This window comes from Gopherus flavomarginatus, chromosome 17 (assembly GCF_025201925.1).
Source record: "Gopherus flavomarginatus isolate rGopFla2 chromosome 17, rGopFla2.mat.asm, whole genome shotgun sequence".
Classification (NCBI taxonomy): domain Eukaryota; kingdom Metazoa; phylum Chordata; order Testudines; family Testudinidae; genus Gopherus; species Gopherus flavomarginatus.
Genome location: NC_066633.1, coordinates 20,401,331 through 20,418,861, shown reverse-complemented (window position 1 = coordinate 20,418,861; position 17,531 = coordinate 20,401,331). Strand labels below are relative to the sequence as shown.

The window sequence follows — 17,531 nt, the reverse complement described above, 5'->3', positions numbered from 1 at the left end:
TTCAAAGCCCTCCGCGGCTGGGGATCCTAGACATGGCAGTGAGCTGCCCCTTTGTTCCTGTTGGGTCAGGTGTACAAATCCCGCAAGATTGGGCGCATCCTGGCCGTGGACCGTCTGTGCGTGGGCGTGCGGCCTGGGGAGTGCTTCGGGCTGCTGGGCGTCAATGGGGCGGGGAAGACCACCACTTTCAAGATGCTGACTGGGGACGAGAGCACCACCGGAGGGGAGGCCTTTGTCAATGGGCACAGGTACCCGCAGACAGGGCGCGGTCAGGTGCGGCGTACGCTGTGTGATGGGCGCGCCACCCACTCCTGGAAGGGGCTGGAGCTCAGCCTGTGGGTGGGCCTTACGGGGGAGTGTCTAGCCAGCCCTGGGAGGGGCCCTTGGATCCAGTTGCACTGGAGCAAATCCATCCCTCCTGGAACTTCCAGTGACCTGGGCCTGTGGTGTTGCTGTGGGGGAACGCAGGCTGCCCATGGATTTGGTTTTTCCAAAGCAGGAGGCAGTCCAGTAGCAAAGCTCTAGAAAATGATCACAGACGTAGCCTGCTCTGCTCACGTGTCAACCACCCCAACCAGCTGCATTTTACTGATGCAGAAACTGAGGCACAGAGCAGGGAAGGAACTTCCCCAAAGTCACACAGGAAGTCTCTGGGGGAGCAGGGACTTGAACCCAGATCTCCCAAGTGCTGAGCTAGTGCCCTAACCACTGCATCATCCTGCCTCTCTCCGTAGCATCCTGAAGGAACTCCTTCAGGTGCAGCAGAGCCTGGGCTACTGCCCGCAGTTTGACGCGCTGTTCGACGAGCTCACGGCGCAGGAGCACCTGGAGCTCTACACTCGGCTGCGTGGCATCCCCTGGAAGGACGAGGAGAGGGTAAGGCTTTGGGGAGCCCCTGGGGCTTTGCAGAGTGAAACCATTTGGGCCGGGCTTCTGCCCTCAGGAGGAGGAAACAGAAGTCATCACACAAGGCCAACTTCCCAGTCCCTCCCAGAGCAGGACATCCTGGGCACTAGCAGGTCAGAGCTTTCCTCTTCCCTTTGATCTGTGATCGCGCCCTGGGCTGCAGTGACACCCCCATGCTTAGCCAGGGCTGCTGCTCGACCAGCAGGATCTCTCCCTGCCATAGGCCAGGTCCTGTTGCCCCCTTCTCCCAGCCCAAGAAGGGCAATGCTGGGCTGGGTACAGGGGGCCCAGCTGCAACAGCCCCTGGACACAGGTCTGAGAGGCTCTGTCTTGATGTTGCTGAGGTTCTGGTGCCACTGGCTCTGGAAATGCCGTTTCATGTCACCCTGGGGGAGCCACAGTCCCTGGCACTGCACCACTGCTACTTCCTAAGGGCTCTCAGTGCCAGTGCTGGCTGTCTGCCAGTGGCATGGGTCATGGCTGCCAAGTACCAGGGCTTAATTCAACAGGTAGTGGACAGGCCAGAGGCCAATTTATCCCTCTCTTGCCACTGAGCTGCTATGGGGAGACCAAAGCCTCCATCAGCTCCTGTCCACCACCCTGGGATAAAAACCTCTCCTGAGTGAGCAGCACGGCTTCTTACAACCTAGCTGGCAACACGCCCACCCCCACGGGCAGACGCACACAGACCCAGGTGCACATGGAACGCGCATGCACCACCCCCCATGCATGCACACCCCAGATGTGTGGTTCTACGAGAGCCCAGCCTGGGCAATGCCCACTCGGCTGGCCGGTGCTGGAGGGCCAGCCCGGGGAGTGCCAGCAGCCTCACTTTGTACGAGGGGTTGGGGGCTCCCTGGAGTGATGGCTCTGAGTTTCTCTGCAGGATGGCTTTTGGGCTTGGAAGGAGGGGCCAGTGCGAATATGGAGGATGGTCCACGTCAGCTGATTCTAATAGTGTTGAGATTTGGGGCCTAGCGTGTCCAGCATGTCCCCTTGAACTCCCGAAACCTCCTCGGGCAGGCAGGGTCACGAGGCAGGGAGCTCCGTGCCCGCGCGTCCCCTCGCCCTGTAGCCAGGAGCACCTTGGTCCCTGGTTGCACTGTGGCCAGGGCCCATTGCCATGGTAGATAGGCCCTCGCAGGAGCCAGGCTGTCACCAGCAGCGCCCAGTAACCACAGCCCCCTCACCCTGAGCCCCCCTCCAGGTGGTGAAGTGGGCGATGAAGAAGCTGGAGCTCACCAAATACGCTGACAAGCCAGCCAGCACCTACAGCGGGGGCAACAAGAGGAAGCTGTCCACAGCCATCGCCCTGATTGGCTTCCCTGCCTTCATCTTCCTGGTGAGCAGCCTGGCGCCAGGCCCGGGCCGGGGAAAGGGAAGTGGCTCGGCTCTGTGCCCGGGGCATCTGGGTGAGCCCAGGAGCGGGCTCTGCTCTCCCATTCGTGTCTGTCTGGCTTCTGCTCAAGGGGCAGACGCGCCATTGGGATGGGAGGTGCCTGGGGCTGAGATAATGCTGGAGGGCAGCTAGCTGGGCCCAGCCATGGGATCCAGCCATCCCTACCAACCCCCTGGCTGAGAGGGGGGCTCTCCTGCGCCCTTGCTCCCCCTGCAGCCCCCCTGCCCCCGGGTCTAGGCCGGTGCTGAGGAGTGAGCTGGAATGGGGGTGCCCTGACTCCGAGGTGGGTCTGCACCACATGCCCCAATTCCAGCACGAGGCTGGAATGGGGAGCAGACAGGAGCCGTGTGCAGCAGGGCTGAGGGGCAGCCATGGAGATGGGAGCAGGAGGGGGAGACAATGGCTAGGAAAGTGTGATCCTGCTCCATGACTGGAGCTCCTGGGTGCTACCATAATACACCTGATCCATCAGTGGTTCTCAGCCAGGTTTCGGGGAGGTCACCGAGCAGGGCCAGCTGGGGCCCGGGGAGAAAGCTGAAGCCCTGCTGCGTGGGGTTGAAGCCCGAGCCTGAGCCCCACCACCGTGGGCTGAAGTCAAAGCCTGAGCAATGTACTTTGGTGGGGAGCTGTGGCCTAAGGCCCCAGGCAGTTGCTCTGCTTGCTACCCCCTAATGCCAGCCCTGGCTTTTATGTGCAGAGAACCAGTGATGGTGGCAGAGGGGGACCATGGAATTTTTATGGCATGTGTGGGAGAACTTGGAAAGAGAGAGGTTGAGAACCCCTGTGATACATGATCCTAATGAATAAAGGGTGAGGAAAGGTGCCAGTGCGAGGGGGAAGGGAGGGGAAAAGGCTGGGCCCAGTGCAGGAGGCCAGGGTGGGTGACCTCAGCCTCTCTCCCTTCTGGAAGGACGAGCCGACGACGGGCATGGACCCCAAGGCCCGGCGCTTCCTGTGGAACCTCATCCTGGACATCATCAAAACAGGCCGCTCTGTTGTGCTGACATCCCACAGGTTAGTGAGGCCTCGGGCAGCTGGCCTGAGATGTGACAGCCCCCTCCAATCCACCCCACCCCAGCCCACCATGTGGGAACCAGCACAGGAGAGCTCTCCATGGAGCAGAGCAGCCCAGCCTAGCTGGATGCATGCAGTGGGGGAAGTGAAGGGGCACCAGTGCCCAATGAGAAGACACGGTTCCCTACCCCACAACCCTGCAGCACAGCCACCATGGCAGGGAAGCCATCAGGGCCCCAAAAGAGCCCAGGTCCCATTCACATCTGAGGTGTCCCATTCTGGACCGATAGCACCCCTGGGCCCTGCCATGCGGCACCCCCCGGGCACCTCCTGACTCTTGTGCAGGCCATACAAGTGGCTTGGCCCCTGGGATGCGTGAACCCAAAGAGCAGGAACCTGAGCCCAGCACAACTGGGCCGGGCTGTCCCTGCTCATCTCCGGCCTCCTCTCCCGCAGCATGGAGGAGTGCGAGGCGCTCTGCACCAGGCTGGCCATCATGGTGAACGGGCGACTCAAGTGCCTCGGCAGCATCCAGCACCTGAAAAACAGGTAAGAGATTCCTGCCCCTGCAGGGAGAGCACCTGCCTGGTCCCCATGCCCCTGGGGACAGCCCCATCCATCTGTAGAGAGGCCTGCGAGGAGATTACCTGCTTGGCCCCCATGCCCTGGGGCAGAGTCTCTTCCCCCCAGGGAGGAGGCTGGGAAGTGCTGCCGTGGTATCAGGGTGGGGTAGTCATGGCACAGCGTCCATGGCCGGTGTCACTGTAAATTATAAATCATAGAATGGTAGGACTGGAAGGGACCTCGAGAGCTCGTCTAATCAGTCTCCTGCACTCCTGACAGAACTACGTAATAACTAGACGATCCCTGACAGGTATTTGTCCAGCCTGCTCTTAAACACCTCCCATGACAGAGATTTTACAACCTCCCTAGGCAGTTTATTCCAGTGCTTAACCACCCTGGCAGTTAGGACGTTTTTCCTAATGTCCAACCTTAACTGCCCTTGCTGCAATTTAAGCCCATTGCTTCTTGTCCTCATCTCAGAGGTTAAGGAGAACAATGTTTCCGTAGCCTTGGGATTTCTGGCCTGCTCCGTACCAGCACCTCCCCGGCTGGCACGTTCTGTAAGAAGATGGAGATGGATGGCAGGAGAGAGATCACTTGATCATTGCCCGTTAGGTCCACTCCCTCTGGGGCACCTGGCATTGGCCACTGTCAGTAGACAGATACTGGGCTAGATGGTCCTTTGGTCTGACCCAGTACGGCAGTCCCTGGCATGAGGAAGGCTCCCCCTCTCCTTGTGGGTGACAGGCACGTGAGTGCAGCTGGGTGGGCAAAGACGTGGGGATGTGAGCTGGCAGGAGTGGGCTGAGCAGTATAGCCAGAGGCTGGAATTCTCCTTCCCTGGTCCCATGCGGCCCAGGGGTTACAATCTGCCAACTTGCTGCCACACGCAGCGCCCTGGTTCTTGCTCCCAAGCCCGTGTTGATGCAGGGGCAGCATGGTTGGCTCCCAGGGAGGAAGGCCAGGCTGATTGACACCCTGGCTATAGCTTGCTGGTCAAGGAGTTGCAGGGACAACTTCCTCGGGGCAAACGCTTCTCCCCGGCTGTGCAGGGCAGGGGCTTGGACTGTAGCTGGGTCTCTCGGGATGTGGATTCACATGGCATCTTTGGCCCTGCCCAGGTTTGGAGATGGCTACATGATCACGGTGCGGACCAAGTCCAGCCTCAGCGTCAAGGAGGTGGTGCGGTTCTTCAACAGGAACTTCCCCGAGGCCATCCTCAAGGTGAGCACCACCCCCCGCAGTGCTCCCTCCCTGGATCAGGGTCCAGAAGATGGCCTGGCTGGAGCCCCAGCAGTCCCTGGCTTCCTGTGCGGCTTCCCCTCTCCCTCCTGCCCCAGACTTGAAGGGCAAGGCTGAATGTTATCTGGGCTCCCGGAGCCTGGCCCTTACCCGACACCACGTCTCTGGACTTGCAGCGTGTGCAATGAGGCCAGATGGGAGCCTCGGTGCTCAGCAGTAGGGGCAGCAGCAGGGCCAGGGTGTCATCATAATGACCCTTCCTCGTCCTCCCCGCATCCGTGGCTGGATCCCACCGCACGTCAATGAATTCAGCCCCTGGGGAGTCAGCTGGCGGCATTATCCTCACTGCCCGGGTGGAAAGATGAGGACTGGCACAGCAGAAGGGGTTGCACATTATGCCTGGTGACAGACAGGACTAGCCAGGGGTCTTGTGCTTTCACCACAAGACACAAGCATTGCACCATCTGGTGCTTTACGGAGGGGCCTGGTATCAGCGAGGGTCAGAGATGGGACGCAGCACACAGCCCCCCACCCCCACTGTCCCTGAGCCCAAACTGTCCCAGCTCAAAGAGGGGCAGGGTGGAGTTACCCCTTTCCACCACATCCCCAGCTGCTCCTCCAGTGAGCAGGCAGTCGCGCCTTTATCTTCCCCGCAGACTCCTGCCCAGCAATCAGACCCACGGCCAGTGGGTCACCACAAAACATGTGGCCCAGTCCAAGAGGAACAGAGAGAGACTGGCCAGGGAGGGCGAGGAGCTACTGCTGGGTGCCTGCCTGCCAAGCCCTGGGGTAAATACAGCAGGAAGGGGGACATCAGGGGCTTCTAAGCATTTGTGTAGGTTTCCCCCTCAGCCCTCTGAACACTGGGAATGTCTCTTGCCACTAGCAGGAGCCGTGGGGCAGTGCTGGGCCTCACATGGGGGACCCCTGCTGTCGCTTCACAGAGGGACTGGAGGGGTCAGGGTCCGGGGGCAGATGGGGAAGCTGGCCAGTGCCTCGTCCTGCCCCCTTGGGGGCAAGCCTGACGCCTGTCCCACTCCCACAGGAGCGACACCACACCAAGGTGCAGTACCAGCTCAAGTCTGAGCAGATCTCGCTGGCCCAGGTCTTCAGCAAGATGGAGCAGGTGGTGGACGTGCTGGGCATCGAGGATTACTCCGTCAGCCAGACCACGCTTGATAACGTGAGTCCCAGGGGCAATCCGGTCAGGGCCGGCACATGCCCTGTCTGGGCGGGGGTTCTAGGGAAAGGCTATTAGTGCAGCACAGTTGCAGCCTGTTCTTCGAGTGCTTGCTCATATCCATTCCAGTTAGGGTTAGATATGTGCGCACTGCGTGCACGTTCGTTGGAAGATTTTTACCCTAGCAACACTCGGTGGCGCCGCTATTGTGCCGGATATATACCCCTGCCGACCCAGCCACCCTTCAGTTCCTTCTTACCGCCCGTGTCGGTCGTTGGAACAGTGGAGCGCAGCTTAGCTGACCTCCACTTCCCTAGCTACTCGTAGTTCTCGTTCATTATCGTGTATATAGTTATATAGTTATAATCCTTTTACATACATATATATATATATATACTAGCATAGTTAGTTTAGTAATAGTTAACGGGGTTCAGGGAGTAGCCCCTTCCCCGCACCCGGTGCCGGAGCCCATGCCCAGCTCACCGGGTTTCAAACCGGACTCGGCCTGCCACAAGCCGATGCCGACAGGAGATCCGCACGACTCCTGTTTGAAGTCTCGGGGAATCGCACTTGACAGCTAAGTGCCCCATTTGCAAGGCTTTTAAGCTGAGAACAAAAAGGAGCAGGACTTTCACTTACCCCTCCGCCTTCGGCACCGAGTGCTGGTCACTAGGCAGACAGAAGCGCCACCTCAGCACCGGACCACACCGGTACTGCCAAGGCCTCTCGGCACCGGCCGTCGCCGGCACCAACGTCCACTTGGCACCACTCCCTCTCTCCGAGCTCGAGAAAGCCTAAGACTCCTCCTGCTTCTGTGCCAACTGCACCTCAGCCAGAGAGCTCATCTAAGTCAGATCGCCCGGGACCGACACCTGCAGAGGCTCCGATGATGTCGGCACCGTCGATTCCGGTCCCACGGGGCTGCCTAATCCAGTGCCTGACGGCTCCACGGCACGCGCCGTGGTTGAGCTCCCTGCTCCTGCTGCTTCCGTGCCAACTGCACCGCAGCCTGAGAGCTCGTCTAAGTCGGATCGCCCGGGACCGACACCTGCCGAGGCACCAACGACTTCAGCACCGTCGATCCCGGTCCCACGAGGGCCGTTGAATCCGGTGCGTGACAGCTCCCCGGTACGCGCTGTGGTTGAGCTTACTGCTCCCTCCACGCCGGAGACATTCCCGACGGCGAGGGATCTCATTGCCAAGTGGCACCGTTCATGATCACGGTCCCGCAGATGCTCCAGGTCTTGTCGGCACTCTCGCTCCCGACACCACTTGCAGTCCCGGTGCTGTTCTCCTCCTCGGTACTGGTCACACTCGCCGCACCGGTCGGTATCCCCTTCGCCGACCCGCTACTCTCGGCACCGTTCCAGCTCCCAGCACCGCTACAGGCACCGTGACTCCTGTAGCCGCTCCCGACCTCGAGCCTCGAGATCTCGGTCGACCTCCTGGTACCGCTCTGGCCGCAGGTCCGGATCTCGGTCCAGGTACCGGTACGCCTCCTGGCACCGGTCCCCAGTGCCGAGTTGGGCAAGGTCCGATAGAGACAGAGACTCCTCCCATGGCTTTTCAGCACCTCCATGGCCATCCAGACACGCATCAGTGTCATCCCACGCGGACAGCTCTTATGCTCAGGACCGCGATTCTGATGTGCCCACCAACAACATGAGAGCCCATCAGGACCTCCTAAGGAGGGTAGCACTCAATATGGACCTCCAGGTGGAGGAGGTCCCGGAGGTAGAGGACCTGGTAGTGGACATTCTATCGCCGGATGCCCCGCTAGAGGGGCCCTACCCATTTATTCGGACCATCCAGACGAATGCCGGTACTATATGGCAGTCCCCAGCCTCTATCCCTTCTGCGGCCAGGGGAGTCGAGCATAAATATATGGTGCCCTCTAAAGGGTATAACTACTTGTATTTCCGTCCTCCTTCCTGCTCACTAGTCGTTCAGTCCGTTAAGGAGAGGGAACGGCATGGCCAGCAGGCGCCAGCCCCGAAATCAAAGGATGCTAGACGAATGAACCTACTCAGCCGCCAGGTGTACTCTGCAGGGGCCTTACAGCTCTGGGTGGCAAATCAACAAGCCTTGCTTAGCCGCTATAAATATAACACCTGGGTGGCGGTGGATAAGTTTATGGAGCTTATCCCTCAAGACTTCCGCCAAGAGTTCGCTGCCCTCTTGGAGGGAGAGAAAAAGGTGGCCAGAACTTCCCTCCAGGCCTCGTTGGATGCAGCAGACTCAGCGGCCAGGACTCTGGCCTCGGGTGTTGCCATGAGGCACATCTCATGGCTTCAGGTTTCAAACCTCCCGCTGGAGCTGCAGTATACCATTCAGGACTTACCATTTGATGGTAAAGGCCTCTTCGCGGCAAAGACTGCCCCAGGCTGCAAAGCCTGAAGGACAACGGGGTCCTAATGCGCTCTCTCGGCGTGCATACACCAGTGACCAAACGCAGGCCTTTCCGTCTCCAGCCACACCGCCGTACTCTGTGCCTAGCCAGAGACAGGACTTTGGCAGGCGGCGCGGCCCAGGTGGTCGCAGACGACCATCAGGACCCCAAGAGGGCCAAGATCAAGGTCCCTCGCAACCACCACCGGGACCAAAGACGAACTTCCGAAGGTGCACCCAAGGGCGGCGTACCAGTTACAGGCTGGGATCCCACTCCTACTTCCTCCTGGCAGGGTCCCAGTTAACTTCAGATCGCTGGGTCCTACGCATGCTGGAGTATGGGTACCACCTCCAATTTGTTCCTACCCTGTCCCTCTTCAGGGACCCCTCTCACAAGCAATTCCTCTTACAAGAGGTGCAGACGCCGATGGACCGTTATTTACTCCAATTATTCCCTAATCCCCAAGTTGAACGGAAGTCTCAGACCTATCCTAGACCTGCAAGGACCCAACCAGTTTATGATAAGGTTGAAGTTCCGCATGGTATCCCTGGGAACCATTATCCCGTCCTTGGATCCTGGAGACTGGTATGCCGCCCTCGATGTCAAGGACACATACTTTCACATTGCCATCTTCCCTCCGCACAGGAGATACCTCCGCTTTCTAGCCAACCGTCAGTACTTCCAGTTTACAGTCCTGCTGTTTGGCCTTTCTGCAGCCCCACTGGTATTGACCAAATGTATGGCCGTAGTCGCCGCCTACCTCCTCCAACGTCGGATATGCATTTTTCCATATCTGGACAATTGGCTTATCCGAGGAGACTCCGAGACACAAATCACTCAGCATGTGGGCATCGTCAAGGAGCTATTCACACGTCTAGGCCTGATGATCATTATAGAAAAATCCACTCTGGTTCCCACGCAGAGGTTAGACTTCATAGGAGCTATCCTGGACTCCGATCTAGCCGGAGCCTGCTTACCACAGCTGCGGTTTCAGGCGATGGCAACAATCATCCAAGGTCTGCAGACTTTCCCAATGACCTCGGTTCGCACTTGTCTCGATCTCCTGGGTCCCATGGCTGCCTGCAAGTTTGTAACCAAACACGCCAGGCTCCGCCTCTGTCCTCTCCAAGTTTGACTCAACCCGGTATATCGCCCGGACAGGGACGCAATGGTCATGATAGTCACCATTCCCTCGAGCACCCTAGGCTCCCTAGAATGGTGGCTAACTCCCTCCCTGGAGTGGGCAGGGATGCCGTTCCATCCGCCCCAGCCCTCAATGTCCCTGACGACGGACGCGTCATCTCTCAGCTGGGGTGCTCACCTCGGTCACCTTCGAGCTTAAGGCCTTTGGTCTTCTCAGGAGCTGGCATTCCACATAAATGTCCAAAAATGAGAGCAGTCTGCCTGGTGTGCCAGGGGTTCCAGCAGCAGCTGCGAGGCCATGGTGTCTCAGTGTTTACAGCCAACACAACGGCCACGTGCTGCATAAACAACCAGGGAGGGACATGGTCCTCCCCCTTTTGTCAGGAGGCCATCCATCTCTGGGACTTTTGCATAGCCCACTCGATAAATCTGGTAGCATCCTTTCTCCCAGGCGTTCGGAACACCTTGGCGCATTGACTCAGCAGGTCTTTCCTGTCTCACGAGTGGTCGATCTGCCCCGATGTAATACATTCTGTTTTCCAGAAGTGGGGATTTTTTCCCCACATAGACCTGTTCGCTTACAGCGAGAACAGGACATGCCAGATGTTCTGCTCCTTCCAAGGTCTCTCCCTGGGATTGATCTCAGATGCTTTCCTGATGCCGTGGAAGGGCCAACTCCTTTATGCCTTCCCACCGTTCCTGCTGATTCATAGGGTCCTCCTGAAACTCCGCAGGGGCAGAGCACGCATCATTATGATCATCCAGGCAGCACTGATACACTACGTTGCTCGACCTGTCGATAGCCAACCCAATTACCCTGCCACTCCTCCCAGACCTCATAACTCAGGACCACGGAAGGCTTCGCCACCCAGACCTGCAGTCTCTTCACCTCACGGTGTGGCTGCTGCGTGGCTAAACCAGGATAGCAGGAAGCCTTCTACCTGGTCAATGTACTTAGCCGAGTAGAAGCGTTTCTCCTACAGGTGCGAAACACTTGATCTTACTCCTACTGAGGTCTCCATCCCCTCTATTTTGGACTACCCCTGGCCTACAACAGCAGGGCCTAGCGGTGTCATCGCTGAGGGTACACTTGGCAGCCATCTCTACCTTCCACCCAGGCTAAAGTGGACGTTCCGTGTTCTCACACTCTATGGTTTTGAGGTTCCTCAAGGGCTTGGCGCACTTATACCCTCAAGTATAAGTACAGCAGAATAGAGACAATGGATTTCAGGAAGGCGGATTTTGGTAAGCTCAGAGAGCTGATAGGCAAGGTCCCATGGGAATTAAGACTGAGGGGAAAAACAACTGAGGAAAGTTGGCAGTTTTTCAAAGGGACGCTATTAAGGGCCCAAAAGCAAGTTATTCCGATGGTTAGGAAAGATAGAAAATGTGGCAAAAGACCACCTTGGCTTACCCTTGAGATCTTGCGTGACCTACAAAATAAAAAGGCGTCATATAAAAAATGGAAACTAGGTCAGATCACGAAGGATGAATATAGGCAAATAACACAGGAATGCAGAGGCAAGATTAGAAAAGCAAAGGCACAAAATGAACTCAAACTAGCTATGGGAATAAAAGGAAACAAGAAGACTTTTTATCAATACATTAGAAGCAAGAGGAAGACTAAGGACAGGGTAGGCCCACTGCTCAATGAGGAGGGGGTAACAGTAACGGGAGACTTGGAAATGGCAGAGATGCTTAATGACTTCTTTGTTTCGGTCTTCACTGAGAAGTCTGAAGGAATGTCTAGTATAGTGAATGCTTACGGGAAGAGGGTAGATTTAGAAGAGAAAATAAGGAAAGAGCAAGTAAAAAATCACTTAGAAAAGTTAGATGCCTGCAAGTCACCAGGGCCTGATGAATGCATCCTAGAATACTCAAGGAGTTAATAGAAGAGGTATCTGAGCCTCTAGCTATTATCTTTGGGAAATCATGGGAGACGGGGGAGATTCCAGAAGACTGGAAGGGGGCAAATATAGTGCCCATCTATAAAAAGGGAAATAAAAACAACCCAGGAAACTACAGACCAGTTAGTTTAACTTCTGTGCCAGGGAAGATAATGGAGCAGGTAATCAAAGAAATCATCTGCAAACACTTGGAAGGTGGTAAGGTGATAGGGAATAGCCAGCATGGATTTGTAAAGAACAAATCGTGTCAAACTAATCTGATAACATTCTTTGATAGGATAACGAGCCTTGTGGATAAGGGAGAAGCGGTGGATGTGATATATCTAGACTTCAGTAAGGCATTTGATACAGTCTCGCATGATATTCTTATAGATAAGCTAGCAAAGTACAATTTAGATGGGGCTACTATAAGGTGGGTGCATAACTGGCTGGATAACCGTACTCAGAGAGTAGTTGTTAATGGCTCCCAATCCTGCTGGAAAGGTATAACAAGTGGGGTTCCGCAGGGTTCTGTTTTGGGACCGGTTCTGTTCAATATCTTCATCAACGATTTAGATGTTGGCATAGAAAGTACGCTTATTAAGTTTGCGGACGATACCAAACTGGGAGGGATTGCAACTGCTTTGGAGGACAGGGTCAAAATTCAAAATGATCTGGACAAGTTGGAGAAATGGTCTGAGGTAAACAGGATGAAGTTCAATAAAGATAAATGCAAAGTGCTCCACTTAGGAAGGAACAATCAGTTTCACACATACAGAATGGGAAGAGACTGTCTAGGAAGGAGTATGGCAGAAAGAGATCTATGGGTCGTAGTGGACCACAAGCTTAATATGAGTCAACAGTGTGATACTGTTGCAAAAAAAGCAAACGTGATTCTGGGATGCATTAACAGGTGTGTTGTAAACAAGACACGAGAAGTCATTCTTCCGCTTTACTCTGCGCTGGTTAGGCCTCAATTGGAGTATTGTGTCCAGTTCTGGGCACCGCATTTCAAGAAAGATATGGAGAAATTGGAGAGGGTCCAGAGAAGAGCAACGAGAATGATTAAAGGTCTTGAGAACATGACCTATGAAGGAAGGCTGAAGGAATTGGGTTTGTTTAGTTTGGAAAAGAGAAGACTGAGAGGGGACATGATAGCAGTTTTCAGGTATCTAAAAGGGTGTCATCAGGAGGAGGGAGAAAACTTGTTCACCTTAGCCTCCAATGATAGAACAAGAAGCAATGGGCTTAAACTGCAGCAAGGGAGATTTAGGTTGGACATTAGGAAAAAGTTCCTAACTGTCAGGGTAGTTAAACACTGGAATAGATTGCCTAGGGAAGTTGTGGAATCTCCATCTCTGGAGATATTTAAGAGTAGGTTAGATAAATGTCTATCAGGGATGGTCTAGACAGTATTTGGTCCTGCCATGAGGGCAGGGGACTGGACTCGATGACCTCTCGAGGTCCCTTCCAGTCCTAGAGTCTATGAGTCTATAAGTACGCCGCCCAGCCCCAACCTGGGACCTCAACCTGGTTTCAACCAGACTTATGTCTCCCCCGTTTGAGCCGTTAGCGACCTGCTCGCTGCTATACCTGTCTTGGAAGACAGCTTTCCTCGTAGCCATTACATCAGCCAGACGAGTCTCCGAGCTCAGGGCTCTTACGGTGGTTCCGCCGTACACTATGTTCCACAAAGACAAGGTGCAGTTACGACCACACCCGGCTTTCCTCCCTAAGGTGGTTTCGGCCTTTCATGTTAACCACACTCAACACAATGGGGGCAACAATTGCACTCCCTGGACGTCCGTAGAGCCTTCACATTTTATATTGAGCGGACAAAACCATTTCGTAAAAACCCCCAACTCTCTGTTGCGGTAGCAGACCAAAGGATAGGCCTACCCATTTCCTCTGAGGATCTTATCTTGGGTGATGATGTGCACCCACACTTGTTATGATTTGGCTCATATTTCCCCAAGCCACATCACCGTGCCTTCTACCAGGGCTCAGGCTTCATCTGCCGCCTTGCTGGCTCGTATACCTACCCACGAGATCTGTCGCGCAGCTCCATGGTCCTCGGTCCACACCTTTGCTTCACATTATGCTCTGGTTCAACAGTCAAGAGATGCTGCAGCCTCTGGCTCAGCAGTTTTTACATTCTGCCACATTTCACTCCAACCCCACCGCCTAGGTAAGGCTTGGGAATCACCTAACTAGAATGGATATGAGTAATCACTCGAAGAAGAAAAGACGGTTACTCACCTTTGTAACTGTTGTTCTTCGAGATTGTGTTGCTCATATCCATTCCACACCTGCCCTCCTTCCCCACTGTCAGAGTAGCCGGCAAGAAGGAACTGAGGGGTGGCTGGGTCGGCAGGGGTATATATCCGGTGCCATAGCGGCTCCACTCCAGGGGGTGCCCAGCCGACCCGCCGAGTGTTGCTAGGGTAAAAATCTTCCGACGAACGTGCATGCGGCGCGCACACACCTAACCCTAACTGGAATGGATATGAGCAACACATCTCGAAGAACAACAGTTACAAAGGTGAGTAACCGTCTTTTCTGGGGCCACCCATTGTAAGTGCAGGAATGTGCTAGCTACAGCTGGATTTAGTGGGGATCAGAGCCCTGCCTGTTTGTTGTCCAGCACCAGCCTCCAATGGGCATTTTGCCCTGGTGGGCCCTTCCATGGCCCTGGGCCCCAGCTGCACTGCGGTCTGTGAGCGTGTCGGGTGCATGTGGCCGCTGCTACGTGAAGCCTCCCAAGGCTCTGGCATGGAGAGGGCCTTAGCTAGCCCCAGTGCTGGGGCTGATCTCCACTGGAGCTGGGGGTCTTAGTGCAGAGCCCCCAGGTGATTGACTCCAGCCCTACAGGGTGTGCACACAGGCTGGAGGGTGGGACGGAAAACCACCCCCCTTTGCTGAATGGGTCATGGGATCTCCTGAGCCCCGTCTAGAGAGCGGCGCTTTCACCTTCGCTCTTCCAGGTGTTTGTGAATTTTGCCAAGAAGCAAAGCGACAACCTGGAGCAGCAGGAGACCAGCCCCAACTGCTCGATCCAGTCCCCACTGGAGCACATCCTGAGCCTGCTGCAGCCCCGCGCCGCCCCCACCGAGCTGCGGGCCCTGGTGGTGGAGGAGCCCGAGGACCTGGAGACAGATGACGAGGGCTTGATCAGCTTTGAGGAGGAGAGGGTGAGGGGGGCCCTCGAACCTCTGCAGCTCCCCTGTCCCCAGACATCCAGCAGAGCTTTCCTAGGGCAAAGCACGGCCCTCTCCTCCATGTGCCTGTGCAGGGCAGGAAGGGCGAACGCTGAGCTCTCAGGCATGATGGGGAGTCCCTGCCCTCCTCTGGGGAATAAGGAAGAAGCAAGACCCCAAAGTGGATTTTGCCAGCCAATCTCAGAGCAAAGTTTGGGCCAGACTGCTGCCCGTTGCACCAGACAGAACCTGCCAAAACTCCTCTGCAGCCGAGGGGCTGTCCCGGCGGTATCAGGGTCAGAACCCAGCCCTCGGGGTGCAGGAATCTGCTCAGGCAGCCTCTGCTGTCTCAGTCCCACTCCCTGGGAAGGGGTGATGCCCCTTGTGCCCTGCCTGGAGCTCTCAGGGAGAGGCCCATTCCCCAGCCCCTGAGCTCTCCTGTCTGGCTTCTCCTCTGGGCCTTCGCAGCCCATTGGGCCAAGTGGGGATGGTCTCAGAAGCTCTCCAGGATGCCAGCTGGGTCTCAGTGAAACCAGAGCAATACTTCCAGAGCCCCATGCCCTGCTGGGTGGGTGGGGGCATATCGCTTTCACCAGCAGGGCCTGGGGGGGTTGCAGACCCTGCACAGATCAGAACCACTGAGACCCCCTGCTGTCATGTGACACTCCCCCCCCACCGCTCTTCTCTCTGCAGGCTCAGCTCTCCTTCAACACGGACACTCTCTGCTGAGGAGCCGGGGGGGAGCGAACTCTCCAGCCTAGGAGCCGCTGACTCCCCCTTGCCCGAGTGCCCCCGCCCCTCCCCGCCCTCCATTGAGCGGCAGTCATCCAGCGTTAGTGAGATGGGTGGCCATCTGCACCCGCTGCCGGCAAGGCTGGTAGCCGCCTGGATCCTGCAGCCCGAACCAGAAGCTGACATGGAGCTGCCAAGCAAGGCCCAGAGAGACCTGAGGGCAGAGCACTGGCCTGGATGGACAGTGGAGGTTTCTCCCCGCCAGCCGGGCCCACAGCGACCCTCACCCTGGCCTGCAGCAGCTGAGGGGTTGCCTGCAGTGGCAGAGTGGAGAAGGGCGGGTTGCCTGGGGGGTTGCAGGAAGGTGGTGAAGAAGGAAGGACTAAATGTACAGAGCAGACTGTGTGCGGACACCGCTTCCTTTGATCCTTTCCGGAGGGACACGAGAGGAGCCACACCCTGCGGAGCGTGGCCGGGACTGGTGGTGTGCTTCCCCTGCCCTGCAAAGGCTGCGTCTCCGGGGTCCGGGGCGGATTCCACGCAGTTATCTAGTGCCGCCCCCAGAGGCAGGAGTGGGTGGCACAGCCTCAGAGAGGGAAGATTTATTTTTTTAATGATATGACAGACGGCTCATTGCCGCGACACCGGCCTGCCGGGGGGGAGCTGGGCTTTGCTTCCCTCGGGTATCTGACTCGTGTGGGTTTTTTAAACATGGGCCAGCTGCCGTGAAATGCGGGCTTGGAGCAGGGCCGAGGGGGAGGGCTTTCCTTGCTGCCCGAGATGGGCTGTCTCCCACCTGGATGCCGAGGGACACCGCAAGCGACTCCCAGCCACAGCTGAGCAATCCCAGTGCTTTGAAGGCTGCTCCCACTTGGCAATGCGTCTGTGTACGGCTCCTCCTGAGCCTGCACTCAGCTCCCAGGCCCTGGCTGCCTGAGGGTGAGGCTGCGTTCCAGCCGCAGGGCTGGGGCTGCGGGGGCAGGCAGGAGCCACGCATCAAGCTGCTTTCACCACCAGCCCATCCTCAAGAGCTCCAGCCCGCAGGAGAGTCCCGCACAACCTACCCAGTAAATCTGCTACCCCTACCCGGAGGTGGCAGGACCTCAGACCTGCTTTCTGCACCAGTGGGGAGCCATCCTGCCACAAGGCCAGCTTGAGTTTTTCTCCAGCCCTCCCCTTTGCTATAGAATGCAACCAGCATGCCAGCCACTCTCAGATGGCCAGCTCCCCGCCCCAGGCTAACTCAGCCCCTGTTCTGGCTGGGGGGGAGAGGGGGCGTTCTCGCATGACCTGTCCCCAGAGCAGGGCACAGAGAGCAGCCAGGGCAGAGTAGACTCACAGGGCATTGCATACTCTGGCCTGATTCCCCCTCCTCTCCCCTTATTTTAAACTAGGGAGGAAAAAAAATCCTGGAATCATTTGTGGTTGAGAAGATGGAGGCAGGAGAGGCCTGTCACCTCTAGGGAGCCAGTTGAGGTTGAAGGGGTAACCCTGGAAACACCTTCATGTAGCCGCGTTGGGGTTTCTAGTCCAGTGGGGTATGGCCACTGGGGGGACGATATTGTCCAACACCCCCTGCCCGCTGGAGCAGGCCAGCCCTCCCATGCACGGGATCCAGTGGAGCGCATGCAGGCGGCTGAACTGCCTTCCTCATCAACTGGGGCATCCCCGTGCCAACCTGACACGGCCTTGTGTTCCCAGCCAGAACACTCAGCTGCCCCCAGCGGCACAGGGGGGTGGACGGGAGCCTGGGACAGGAGACTGTTCATTCCCCGAAGCGTCTTGCCATGAGAGGCACCAGGGCAGCATGATCGGGACAGGAGGTGTATCTGGGCTGGAGGCCTCCTGAATCCCTGGGCCAAAGGTCCATCTTCTCCAC

The 17,531-nt window shown here is 56.9% G+C and overlaps 1 protein-coding gene across 3 annotated transcripts in view; it reads left to right on the top strand.

The window, feature by feature from the left end:
- Positions 1-17,090, top strand: part of ABCA2 (ATP binding cassette subfamily A member 2) — a 146,545-nt gene extending 129,455 nt beyond the window's left edge. For all 3 annotated transcript variants that reach the window (XM_050926284.1, XM_050926283.1, XM_050926282.1), the window contains 9 exons: positions 70-248; positions 735-876; positions 2,114-2,248; positions 3,216-3,319; positions 3,776-3,868; positions 5,005-5,107; positions 6,171-6,308; positions 14,708-14,914; positions 15,614-17,090. In XM_050926284.1, coding sequence (XP_050782241.1) covers positions 70-248; positions 735-876; positions 2,114-2,248; positions 3,216-3,319; positions 3,776-3,868; positions 5,005-5,107; positions 6,171-6,308; positions 14,708-14,914; positions 15,614-15,649 — 1,137 coding nt within the window. In that variant the 3' untranslated portion in view covers positions 15,650-17,090. The remainder of the gene's footprint in view (positions 1-69; positions 249-734; positions 877-2,113; positions 2,249-3,215; positions 3,320-3,775; positions 3,869-5,004; positions 5,108-6,170; positions 6,309-14,707; positions 14,915-15,613) is intronic.
- Positions 17,091-17,531: the final 441 nt, after the last annotated feature.